This window comes from Mustelus asterias, chromosome 3 (assembly GCF_964213995.1).
Source record: "Mustelus asterias chromosome 3, sMusAst1.hap1.1, whole genome shotgun sequence".
NCBI lineage: Eukaryota > Metazoa > Chordata > Chondrichthyes > Carcharhiniformes > Triakidae > Mustelus > Mustelus asterias.
In genome coordinates, this window is record NC_135803.1 from 77936695 (window position 1) to 77950187 (window position 13493).

The following is a 13493-nucleotide window of genomic DNA, read 5'->3' on the forward strand; positions in this document are numbered from 1 at the left end:
CTGGAAAATACATTGAAAATTGTTTATTTCTAAGTGAGCTAGGCAACAATAGGTAGGCATGCAAGAGGCTCCATTTCAACACACATAGAGTGACAACTACATTAATTAAGGCCGGGAAAAATTCTGACCCAATTTGTTGGTGTGGATTCACCATTGAGGAGGTAGAAATGGGGAGATGTTATTCTGATCCATACCAAAGCCCTATGATGGAAATTTTTGATCAGATTTCATTTATTTATGAACAACATGATCTCACATGCCATGCTGAAGCAATTAGGTTGCCATGATGTGGAGATGCCGGCGTTGGACTGGGGTAAACATAGTAAGAAGTCTCACAACACCAGGTTAAAGTCAAACATGTTTATTTGGTAGCAAAAGCCACTAGCTTTTGGAGCGCTCACTGCTCCTTTGTCAGGTGAGTGGGATTTCAGTTCACAAATAGGGCATATAAAGACACAAACTCAATTTACAAAATAATGGTTGGAATGCGAGTCTTTATAGGTAATCAAGTCTTAAAGCTACAGACAGTGTGAGAGGAGAGAGGGTTAAGCACAGGTTAAAGAGATGTGTATTGTCTCCAGCCGGGACAGTTAATGAGATTTTGCAAGCCCAGGCAAGTCGTGGGGGTACAGATAGTGTTCCTGTTGGGGAACACGTCAGCGGTCACAGGCATTCGGCCTCTGATCTTCGGGTAAGCGCTCTCCAAGGCGGCCTTCACGACACACGACAACGCAGAGTCGCTGAGCAGAGACTGATAGCCAAGTTCCACACATAAAGGATGGCCTCAACCGGGATCTTGGGTTCATGTCACACTATCTGTAACCCCCACGACTTGCCTGGGCTTGCAAAATCTCACTAACTGTCCCGGCTGGAGACAATACACATCTCTTTAACCTGTGCTTAACCCTCTCTCCACTCACATTGTCTGTATCTTTAAGACTTGATTACCTGTAAAGACTCGCATTCCAACCATTATTTTGTAAATTGAGTTTGTGTCTTTATATGCCCTGTTTGTGAACTGAAATCCCACTCACCTGACGAAGGAGCAGCGAGCGCTCCGAAAGCTAGTGGCTTTTGCTACCAAATAAACCTGTTGGACTTTAACATGGTGTTGTGAGACTTCTCACAGCAATTAGGTTGGGCAGACTAAAGTCATTCTTCTTGGGCGCCACATTTAACTTCACTCTCTTGTCCTTTATTCACTGACAGTTGTTATAGTGGAATCTGACTATTCAGAAAGATTGGTGGCCTATTCAACCTTGTGTAAGGCTTCAAGATTCTCCCCTAGACTGCTCCTTCCCACTTCTGCAATATTGCCTGGATTGGCCTTTTCACAGCTCTTTCTCCTCTCTTACCTGCACCTTGCCAATCCATCTCATGTCCTCCTGCAGTAAGTTCACTCGCTCAACAGCTCAAATCTTGCTGGCCTCTATTTATTCCGTATCCCCAAAATCATCAAATTTCATATTCTGATTTCCCAATTGCTCCACACTTTCTTTCAGCTCAATCTTAAATTTTTCCTACACACTTTAGTCCCAAATTTCACCTTACATATGAGCTACCAATGCTGGCATCCCCCCCATTCCATGATGGATGGCAGTCTTCATTTCCTCATTCTCACACCATAAAATATTATCTGAACCTCTTTCCTTTACACTTCTTCTCTGCTTATCTAAATCTTCTCAAAGCCTATCCATATTTGGTGACTTTTCTTTTATTACCAATTGTGAATAGTCTCGGAAGGTTCTTTTATTATGCCAAAGGCATCATATGTTGCTATTATTGGATCAAGCTGCAACACTTATATATCAGTACAGATTAATGATTCTAATTAGGTAGTAGAAAGGGAGTAGCTGAATTCAGCAGAGAGCTTTACGATACTTGACCTTGTGCCTCTGTGAGTCACAAAGCTCCTGCATGAAATCTTGTAGGGCGCTTTTAACCACTTCGGGATCGATATCAGCCAGGTATGATTCACCACGGGTGGGTGACACAGAGCGGTATGGAGAGCTGGAGTGGCTGCGATCAGGTGATCCGGTTTGTGGAATTGGACTGCCCCGTCCATCCGTGGTGGTGGTGAAAGTGTTGTCAAAACCTAGTGATTACAAATCAGAAACACTCCAATTAATGTGGGTGAAATTAGTTTCCTGCAGGCGATTCAGCAGCTCATCTTACATATTCCAACCCATTTTCATTGGAGCAATAATTTTGCTATCCTTACTCATCTCTCTAATTATAGATTACTCATCTCTGATTATAGATTTCCTCTTCAATTTCCTCCCATATTCTAGAGGAATACATGGTCTGTCTAGGGAAATTGATAGAGACAATTAATACAGACAGACTCAACATGACTGGAGCACCAAGATAAAGGACTGGTTACATTATTTGAGGCTGTGATGTAGACATACAAATTGTAACAGCAAAATTGTTGTTCCGGGAGATTTGAATTATTCACTCCAGAATTGTGACAAACGAATGGTAAAAAGTGCATTGAATTCCTAAAATGTACACAGGATGTATGTTAATCAGCCTACAAGGTTGGAGGCATTGCTGGAGCTGGCTGCGTAATAAAGTAGACCAGATAGATCAGCTAAATGTGGGTAACCAAAATATAATGAGGCTCAAGCTCAATTAGAAAGGGAAAAAGTCAGCACAAAAACAATTAGATCAGATTTTAGAAAGATGCGGGGATTGAGATTGGATAACGTCAATTTGCTGGTGTGAAGAAGAGGTAGGCTCGAGGCACATTTGATAGCAACCACCTAGTGTGCATAAATCAATCAGTGATTACATGAATTACTGAATGTGGGGAAATACACTTTGCTCATTTAATACCTTTAGTGGGCGAGAGAGGTCTCCGTGGAGATGGGCTACGGCTAGGAAATCCTGGGCTCGATGTACGTCCAGACCGGCCAATTCCTAGGTTTCTGCGCAGTGTGGAGTGCAAGTTACCCAACTTGAATTCCACATCCCTCTTGGCAGCCTCGACTTTGGCCAGTTCTGTTTCTAGACCAGTTACACGGCCTTCCATGGCACTGATCTTCAGTGTTAACTCATCTGCTTCTCCCTTCGCATGTTGCAACTTCATTTCCAGATTGCGACTGTTGTCTTGGAACTTCTTCTCATTCGTGTGGCAATCCTCCAGCTGTTCCAGGAGTTCTTTCTCACGCCTTTTGAACGTACTTTCCATATCTATTATCTTCTTCTGGAGGTTGGCAACCTGCAAAAAGTATATAACAAAACAAACTTCTCTGCATCAATAGTCTGAGCTGAACCAGATAGTTTGAAAATCTGGTGTTATATTTGATGTTGAGCTTTTTAACCATACGTATACACAATCACCAAGACCCTTGTAACATTACATGAGCTTGACTCTGTCTCAACGTACCTGCTGCTAAAACCCCCAGCCATGCCTTTGTTACTTCTCAATTTCCTCCCCACATTCTAGAGGGAATACACGCTCTCTTTAGAGAAATTGATGTAGGCAATTAATACAGACAGACTCAACATGACTGGAGCACAAAGTCAAAGGACTAGTTACATTATTTGAGGTTGTGATGTAGGCATACAAATTGTAATAGCAAAATTGTTGTTCTGGGAGATTTGAACTATTCACTCGATAAACAAGGAGTAAATGGTAAAAAGGGAATTGAATTCCTAAAATGTATATCAGACTCTAAGATAAAAGCAAAGTATTGCGCATGCTGGGATCTGAAACAAAAACAGAAAATGCTGTAAAATCTCAGCAGATCTGACTGCATCTGTGGAGAGAGCATAGAGCCAATGTTTTGAGTCAGGATGACCCTTCATCAGAGCTGAAGACAAGGAAAATAGGACAAGACTTATACTGTGGCAGTATACTGTGATGGGCGGCGGTGCTGTAATTGGTAGGAATGCACAGACAAAAAGACAAAGGGCATGAAAATGGACCTGAAAAAATTTATCAATTTCACTTCACCCTCTATCCTCTTCACATGGTCCATCTCTGACAATTCTCTTCCCTTCCTTGACCTCTGTCTCCATTTCTGGTGATAGACTGTTCGCCAGTCTCCATTACAAGCCCACCAACTAACACAGCTACTTTGACTACAGCTCTTCACATGCCACATCCTGTAAGGACTCCATCCCGTTCTCTCAGTTCTTTTGCCTCCGCCATATTTGTTCTGATGATGAAACTTTCCAAAATGGCGCTGTTGATATGGCTTCCATCTTCTTTAATCGTGGTTTTCCACCCACTGTGGTTGACAGGGCTCTCAACCGTGTCCAACCCATCTCCTGGCCCACTGCTCTCATCCCCTCCCCTTCCTCCCAAAACAAGGATAAAGACCTAACCTTGTCCTAACCTTGCCCCGCATCAGCCTCCGCATTCAAAGGATCATCCTCTGCCGTTTCTGCCAACTCCAGCATGATGCCACCACTCAACGCATCTTTCCCTCACCCCCCCCTGTCAGCATTCCGCAGGAACCATTCCCTCCGGGACACCCTGGTCCACTCCTCCATTACACCCAATACCTCACCCATTGCCAATGGCACCTTTCCCATGCAATCATAGAAGGTGCAACACCTGCCCCTTCACCTCCTCCCTGCTCACCATCCCAGGGCCCAAACAATCTTTTCAGATGAAGAAGTGTTTCAAGTGCATCTCCTTTAATCTGGCATATTGCATTCACTACTCCCAATGCGACCTATGCTACATCGGAGAGATCAAACACAGCTTGAGTGACTGCTTTGCAGAACACCTTCAGTCCATCCACAAGCAGACCTAGACCTTCCGTCGCTTGCCATTTCAACACACCACAATGCTCTTCTGTCCTTGGCCTTTTGAGACGTTGCAGCGAAGCCCAACGTAACCTGAAGGAACAGCACCTCATCTTCTAATTGGGCACTTTATAGCCTTCTGGACTGGATATTGAGTTCAACAACCTCAAAGCACGAACTCTCACCTCCACTCCATTTATTTTATTTCATTTCTTCTTTTCATCTTATTCATCCATTTTTATTAGTTTACATTCTTATTTTTTATTTTTCCACTTCTTTGCATCGGTATTCACGAAGGAGAGGGGCGTGTTAACCGGGAGTGTCTCGGAGGGAGGTGTTGACCCGTTAGAGAAAATCTCCATTACAAGAGAGGAAGTGTTAGGTTTTTTAGGGAACATTAAAACTGACAAAGCCCCAGGGCCTGATGGCATCTATCCTCGACTGCTCAGGGAGACGAGAGATGAAATTGCTGGGCCTCTGACGGAAATCTTTGTCGCTTCTTTGGACACAGGTGAGGTCCCTGAGGATTGGAGGATAGCGAATGTGGTCCCGTTGTTTAAGAAGGGTAGCAGGGATAACCCTGGAAATTATAGGCCGGTGAGCTTGACGTCCGTGGTAGGGAAGTTGTTGGAGAGGATTCTTAGAGACAGGATGTATGTGCATTTAGAACGGAACAATCTCATTAGTGACAGACAGCATGGTTTTGTAAGAGGGAGGTCGTGCCTTACAAATTTGGTGGAGTTTTTTGAGGAAGTGACAAAAACGGTTGATGAAGGAAGGGCCGTGGATGTTGTCTATATGGATTTCAGTAAGGCATTTGACAAAGTCCCACATGGCAGGTTGGTTAAGAAGGTTAAGGCTCATGGGATACAAGGAGAAGTGGCTAGATGGGTGGAGAACTGGCTTGGCCATAGGAGACAGAGGGTAGTGGTCGAAGGGTCTTTTTCCGGCTGGAGGTCTGTGACCAGTGGTGTTCCGCAGGGCTCTGTACTGGGACCTCTGCTATTTGTGATATATATAAATGATTTGGAAGAAGGTGTAACTGGTGTAATCAGCAAGTTTGCGGATGACACGAAGATGGCTGGACTTGCGGATAGCGAAGAGCATTATCAGGCAATACAGCAGGATATAGATAGGCTGGAAAATTGGGCGGAGAGGTGGCAGATGGAGTTTAATCCGGATAAATGCGAAGTGATGCATTTTGGAAGAAATAATGTAGGGAGGACTTATACAATAAATGGCAGAGTCATCAGGAGTATAGAAACACAGAGGGACCTAGGTGTGCAAGTCCACAAATCCTTGAAGGTGGCAACACAGGTGGAGAAGGTGGTGAAGAAGGCATATGGTATGCTTGCCTTTATAGGACGGGATATAGAGTATAAAAGCTGGAGTCTGATGATGCAGCTGTATAGATCGCTGGTTAGGCCACATTTGGAGTACTGCATCCAGTTCTGGTCGCCCCACTACCAGAAGGACATGGAGGCGTTAGAGAGAGTGCAGAGAAGGTTTACCAGGATGTTGCCTTGTATGGAGGGTCTTAGCTATGAGGAGAGATTGGGTAGACTGGGGTTGTTCTCCTTGGAAAGACGGAGAATGAGGGGAGATCTAATAGAGGTGTACAAGATTATGAAGGGTATAGATAGGGTGAACAGTGGGAAGCTTTTTCCCAGGTCGGAGGTGACGATCACGAGGGGGTCACGGGCTCAAGCTGAGAGGGGCGAAGTATAACTCGGATATCAGAGGGACGTTTTTTCCACAGAGGGTGGTGGGGGCCTGGAATGCGCTGCCAAGTAGGGTGGTGGAGGCAGGCACGCTGACATCGTTTAAGACTTACCTGGATAGTCACATGAGCAGCCTGGGAATGGAGGGATACAAACGATTGGTCTAGTTGGACCAAGGAGCGGCACAGGCTTGGAGGGCCGAAGGGTCTGTTTCCTGTGCAGTACTGTTCTTTGTTGTTGTTCTTTGTTCTAAAATCTTGTTTTCCACATTGTTTCACCCCCACCCGCCCCCCCCCCCCCCTCTCCGCCCCACCACTAGGGCCATCTGCCACATTTCTACACTCTGCACCTTTGTTCTGCCATTTACACATTCCAATCCATTAATGGACACTCTTAGCACCATTCCCAGCCTTCATCGTCACCATTTACATCCCCTTTGTCTTTTTGTCTATGTCATTCCTAACAATGTAAGAAGTTTAACAACACCAGGTTAAAGTCCAACAGGTTTATTTGGTAGCAAAAGCCACACAAGCTTTCGAAGCTCTAAGCCCCTTCTTCAGGTGAGTGGGAATTCTGTTCACAAACAGAACTTATAAAGACACAGACTCAATTTACATGAATAATGGTTGGAATGCGAATACTTACAACTAATCCAGTCTTTAAGAAACAAAACAATGGGAGTGGAGAGAGCATCAAGACAGGCTAAAAAGATGTGTATTGTCTCCAGACAAGACAGCCAGTGAAACTCTGCAGGTCCACGCAACTGTGGGAGTTACAAATAGTGTGACATGAACCCAATATCCCGGTTGAGGCCGTCCTTGTGTGTGCGGAACTTGGCTATCAGTTTCTGCTCAGCGACTCTGCGCTGTCGTGTGTCGCGAAGGCCGCCTTGGAGAACGCTTACCCAAATATCAGAGGCCGAATGCCCGTGACCGCTGAAGTGCTCCCCAACAGGAAGAGAACAGTCTTGCCTGGTGATTGTCGAGCGGTGTTCATTCATCCGTTGTCGCAGCGTCTGCATAGTTTCCCCAATGTACCATGCCTCGGGACATCCACATCATTCCTAACAATTACAGCCCCTCCCCACCCCCTGCTTGCCCTCACCATATAAATCTTGACTTTCAGAGCCTTCAAAGCTCTCTGAACAAGGGTCATCCTGACTCAAACTGTTGGCTCTATTCTCTCACCACAGATGCTGTCAAACCTGCTGAGATTTTCCAGCATTTTCTGTTTTTGTTTGTGTACAGGAGTCCTTGCTCAAGATATATGTTAGTCGGCCTACAGGGTTGGAGGCATTGCTAGAGCTGGCTGGGTAATAAAATTGACTGGGTAGATCAACTAAATGTGGGTGACCATAATACGATGATGCTTAAGATTCAATTAGAAAGAGAAAAAGTCAGCACAAAAACTATATGAACAGAGTTTATCCTGATGCACCCCTCGTTGGTCTCTCATGTTCCACCTTCCTCAAACTTGAAGTTACTCAAACTCTGTTGCTCATGTTCTACCTGCACCGAGACCCTCTCACCCATCTTCCCTCAAGTCACTGATTTACATTAGTTCTGGGTTAAATAATGCCTCAATTTTAAACTGTTTTTGAATTATTGCATGGCTTTGTCACTCCGTATCTCTGCAATTCCCTTCAACCCTACAAGCCCGCCTCGATCTCCACATTCTACCAACTCTGAGCTCTTGAGCATTCCTAATTAATTGCTTGACATGCTAATGGCTTGACCCATGATGGTTTTTTTGAGGCAATGCACCAGATGCTATCTTACTGCTGTAAGCCCAAATGACTTTGTTCTTGAAATTTGGGGGAGGTTCAAGCAGGGAACTAGTGGGTGGATGGAAATGTTTTCAGTCCCCAGATCTTCTCCCAGCAGGCTTTTTGAGAAACTTAATCCTAGCTTGTGAGCCCACTATATACCAATCACACTCTGACTCAATACATTAATTTCCTCAACAGTTTGAGACACCAGGTAACCTCATGTTAGTTTTTCAGTTGGGATCATTGATAGCAACCTCACACCTGAGTAAAAAGCAATGAATCCAAATCCAACTCTAGGGGCGGGATTTTCTGGGTGCGGTCATCCCAAGGCTGGAAAATCCTGCCCGAGGTCAACGGACCTTTGCATAGTACATGTCCTACCTGCTATGATTCCTGTGGTGGGCGGAAAGGGAAAATTCCATCCCTCTTAAACACATAATCTTGCTGACATTTCAGTGTAGTACTCAGGGAGTACATGATTGATGGAGGTTCTATATTTTCAGATGAGGTTTTTAACCAAGTCCTTGTCTGTCTATTTAGATGGGTGTAAATATTCAATGAAACTATTTGAAGAGGCATAAGTGGCAAAATTGCCCTATGTAAGCTGTAATAGTTTTGAATTATTTTCTTGTAGATGTGTTGCTGTTTTATCAATCAGGAACAATCATACAATGCTCAGCTCTCACCTCTTTGCGAGTTGATTCGCGGCCAGTTTCTATCTCCACAATTTTCTGCTTCAGGGCAAAGGATTCCTTCCGGCTCTCGTCCTCTCGACGCTCGTTCAAAGCTATTTGGGATTGCAGTTCCACCACTTCCTTGCTCTTCTTAGCGTTCTCACTGTCCAACATCTTCACCTGAGTAAACAGCACAAGGGCAGCAGTGAGCAAGTGTGGAAGCTAGTTTCTGAGCTTGTCTTGTAGTTTCAGAAACATCCTTTAATCTAAAGTCTCAAACTGGTTGTTCATATCAAGCTTTAAAGACTAATTGGCACCAAGGCACCTCAGGGGATTGGTATTGAGTTATCAGTTAGTTGGAACTTTAAGCAAGAGAAATGATAATTTGGTCCATTACACTTACTTCTGCCACAGATCAAAAGAATTGTCTCTTTATCACAGATTCTAACACTACCCAATCTCCTGAGGGAATTAAGCTCTGCATAAATTCTCCTTGTTCCCTAAAGTAATCAAACAAAACTGTACATGATTCATTCATCCCAAGTCTATTGCTCAAATCATGTCCTGATACCTTCCAAACACACTGTCCCTTCCTCTGTCCAGACAGCATTAAACCCAGTCCTACTGCTTTCCAAAGATACTGCCTGCTACAGATACTGATCCCTTTCTCTGAGCAGCAACTATGTCATGTCCCTGGGGACGATTTGGTGTTGTCATTCTGTACCCATTCCTATAACCCTCCAACCACAGCTTCTGAGATTTATTCAGCTAATTTTTAAAGTTTGTAAAGTTTATTTATTAGTGTAGGTTTACATTAACACTGCAATGAAGTTACTGTGAAAATGCCCTAGTCACCACACTCCGGCGCCTGTTCAGGTACACTGAGAGAGAATTAGGCATGACCAATGCACCTAACCGGCACGTCTTTTGGTGGGAGGAAACCGGAGCACCTGGAGGAAATCCATGCAGACACGGGGAGAATGTGCAGACTCCACACAGTCACCCAAGCCGGGAATTGGTCCCTAGCGCTGTGATGCAGCAGTGCTAACCACTTTGCCATCATGCCGCTGAAAAGGATGGAAGGTAAGGAATAGCTGAAGACTGCACACTGCTTAACACATGCTCAAAAAGGGTCAAATAAATCTAATTCACCTAACTTCAATTAACAGACCAAAACAACTTCTCCTGACTGCTAATTATTATAGCAGGCATGAGATAAAGCAGGGTTTTTCTGACCCATGTTTATAAATTTATTCTTTCAGGGTGTATGTGTGTTGTTGGCTAAGGCAGTATTTATTGCCTATCCCTAATTAGAATCATAGAAATCACAGAATCTCTACAGTGCACCCATAACAATCCCACCCAGGCCCTATCAACGTAACCCACATATTTATCCTGCGAATCCCCCTGACACTAAGGGGTAACTTGGCATGGCCAATCAACCTAACCACACATCTTTAGATTGTGGGAGGAACCTGGAGCACCCAGAGGAAACACTCACAGACACAGGGAGAATGTCCAAACTCCACACAGCCAGTTACTCGAGGCCAGAACTGAACCTAGGTCCCTGGCGCTGTGAGGTAGCAGTGCTAACCACTGTGCCATCGTGCCACCCCTTAAGAAGGTGGTGGTGAGCTGACTTTCTGAACCACTGCAGTCCGTGTGGTGTGGGTACACCCACAGTGCTGTTTGGGAGGGAGTTCCAGGATTTTGACACAGTGACAGTGAAGGAATGGTAATATAGTCCCAATCATCACTGGGGAATGAGATTAACATCAACTGGTCTCTCTGAGCCTCCTTTCCTCACCTGTCGTCGAAGTTCCTGCAATTCTCTCCGGGCCTCCAGTCTTGACTTTTCAACTTCCCGGAGGTTTGAACGCAGTTCTCCTGCCTCATTCTGAACTGAGACTTTGGCTTCTTCCAGGATGTTAATCTTCTGCTCCCTCTCCTCATTTGTCCTCTTTAAGCTGGCGACATGGATACTTAGTCAATTTTCATCAATCAGAAACATAATAAATGTAATGATTCAAATACAACAATAATTAGAGTTGAGAGGCTGGTAGTCTGGGTGCCAGGTTCGGGAGTGTGCAGTATCTGCAGGGTATTCAAAAGTAGTTTTGGGAAGGATTCAGTATCTCTGGATATTTGCTACAATTTTGATAGTGTATGCTTAGGCTACAGTTTTGGCTGGGTTTGATGCCTTTGATTCTTTTAATACAGTTTTGACAGTGTGGGTGGGATTTTCTGGCCTTTCTTGTTGGCAGAATCTTTTGGTGCAGCAGCAGGTGACCCCCCCCCCCCAACGGCGGGTTCCCTGATAGCGAGATGAGCGAGCCATGCAAAATTGCATAGACACTGGCAGGACCAGAAGATCCCACTGATGGCCAATGGCAAGCCATCTCCACCACTGGAAAACACGTCATGTGGGTGTGGGGGCATCCACTCTACATGTTTAAGGTACAGTTTTAGCTGCTTTGAATGTAAGGATTGTGAGCATATTGTGGTCATTTTGAGTTTGTGGATTTGCAAGGAGCAAGGTGAGTTTTGTACATTATGAAGCTATTTCTGATAGCCAGCCCTGAATGTGTAATACCTGATTCTTTCACTCTCAATTTTTTTGATGTTATTCCTTAGCTCCTCATTGGAGTTCTGGATGGCTTCTTTCTCTCGGACTTCATCATTCAGGATGCGTTTGAGCTCCAGGTTCTCTTTCCGTTGCACCTCCTGGGCTTCCTCATTCTCTCGGACCTTCCTGTGAGCTTCGATGAGATCTCGGCGAATTCCATCTCGAGCATCCTCTACCATACGAAGCTGTGTCTTTAACTCCTCCATCTGTTTATGAACAAAAGTTGGAAGACAACATTTGGCAAGTGCACAGTCGAAGGGGTAGGAAGCTATCTCTTCCATGAAGCTTCAGAGACGGGAGAGGTTCCGGAGGATTGGAGGATTGCGGATGTGGTCCCTATATTCAAGAAAGGGAACAGGGACAGCCCGGGAAATTACCGACCGGTGAGTCTAACCTCAGTGGTTGGTAAGTTGATGGAGAGGATCCTGAGAGACAGGATTTATGATCATCTAGAGAAGTTTAGTATGATCAAAAGTAGTCAGCACGGCTTTGTCAGGGGCAGGTCGTGCCTTACGAGCCTGGTTGAGTTCTTTGAAAATGTGACCAAGCACATTGACGAAGGAAGAGCGGTGGATGTGGTCTATATGGACTTCAGCAAAGCGTTCGATAAGGTCCCCCATGCAAGACTTCTTGAGAAAGTGAGAGGGCATGGGATCCAAGGGGCTGTTGCCTTGTGGATCCAGAACTGGCTTGCCTGCAGAAGGCAGAGAGTGGCTGTGGAGGGGTCTTTCTCTGCATGGAGGTCAGTGACCAGTGGAGTGCCCCAGGGATCTGTTCTGGGACCCTTGCTGTTTGTCATTTTCATAAATGACCTGGATGAGGAAGTGGAGGGATGGGTTGGTAAGTTTGCTGACGACACCAAGGTAGGTGGTGTTGTGGATAGTTTGGAGGGATGTCAGAAGTTGCAGCGAGACATAGATAGAATGCAAGACTGGGCGGAGAAGTGGCAGATGGACTTCAACCCGGATAAGTGTGTAGTGATCCATTTTGGCAGATCCAATGGGATGGAGCAGCAGTATAAAATGAAGGGTACCATTCTTAGCAGTGTAGAGGATCAGAAGGACCTTGGGGTCCGGGTCCATAGGACTCTTAAATCGGCCTCGCAGGTGGAGGATGCGGTCAAGAAGGCGTATGGCGTACTAGCCTTCATTAATCGAGGGATTGAGTTTAGGAGTCGGGAGATAATGCTGCAGCTTTATAGGACCCTGGTTAGACCCCACTTGGAGTACTGCGCGCAGTTCTGGTCACCTCATTACAGGAAAGATGTTGAAGCCATTGAAAGGGTGCAGAGGAGATTTACAAGGATGTTGCCTGGATTGGGGGGCATGCCTTATGAGGATAGGTTGAGGGAGCTTGGTCTCTTCTCCCTGGAGAGACGAAGGATGAGAGGTGACCTGATAGAGGTTTACAAGATGTTGAGGGGTCTGGATAGGGTGGACTCTCAGAGGCTATTTCCAAGGGCTGAAATGGTTGCTACGAGAGGACACAGGTTTAAGGTGCTGGGGGGTAGGTACAGGGGGGATGTCAGGGGTAAGTTTTTCACTCAGAGGGTGGTGGGTGAGTGGAATCGGCTGACGTCGGTGGTGGTGGAGGCAAACTCGTTGGGGTCTTTTAAGAGACTTCTGGATGAGTACATGGGATTTAATGGGATTGAGGGCTATAGATAGGCCTAGAGGTGGGGATGTGATCGGCGCAACTTGTGGGCCGAAGGGCCTGTTTGTGCTGTGGCTTTCTATGTTCTATGTTCTATGACAAGGGGAGAAGGAAAGAGGGGATGACTTGGAAAAGTTCCAGAGAATAGGGCAAAATGGCTGAAAGGTTGGGTCTCGGGCTGAGCTGGGAATAAGGCACACCTTACCTCAGGGAAACAACAGTGCGGACTAGTATGTATACAGCCCAAAAAAAGGTTGGATGGATTTCAAAAGTGAAAACTACACTTCATT

General features: G+C 45.3%; 1 protein-coding gene across 1 annotated transcript in view; it reads right to left on the minus strand.

Annotated features, from left to right (window-relative positions):
• crocc2 (ciliary rootlet coiled-coil, rootletin family member 2) overlaps positions 1–13493 on the minus strand; it is a 266817-nt gene that overhangs the window by 96997 nt on the left and 156327 nt on the right. The window contains exons 22-26 of the mRNA XM_078210134.1: positions 11518–11756; positions 10732–10891; positions 8937–9104; positions 2839–3223; positions 1887–2095 (exon numbers count right to left, since the gene is read on the minus strand). Coding sequence (XP_078066260.1) covers positions 1887–2095; positions 2839–3223; positions 8937–9104; positions 10732–10891; positions 11518–11756 — 1161 coding nt within the window. The remainder of the gene's footprint in view (positions 1–1886; positions 2096–2838; positions 3224–8936; positions 9105–10731; positions 10892–11517; positions 11757–13493) is intronic.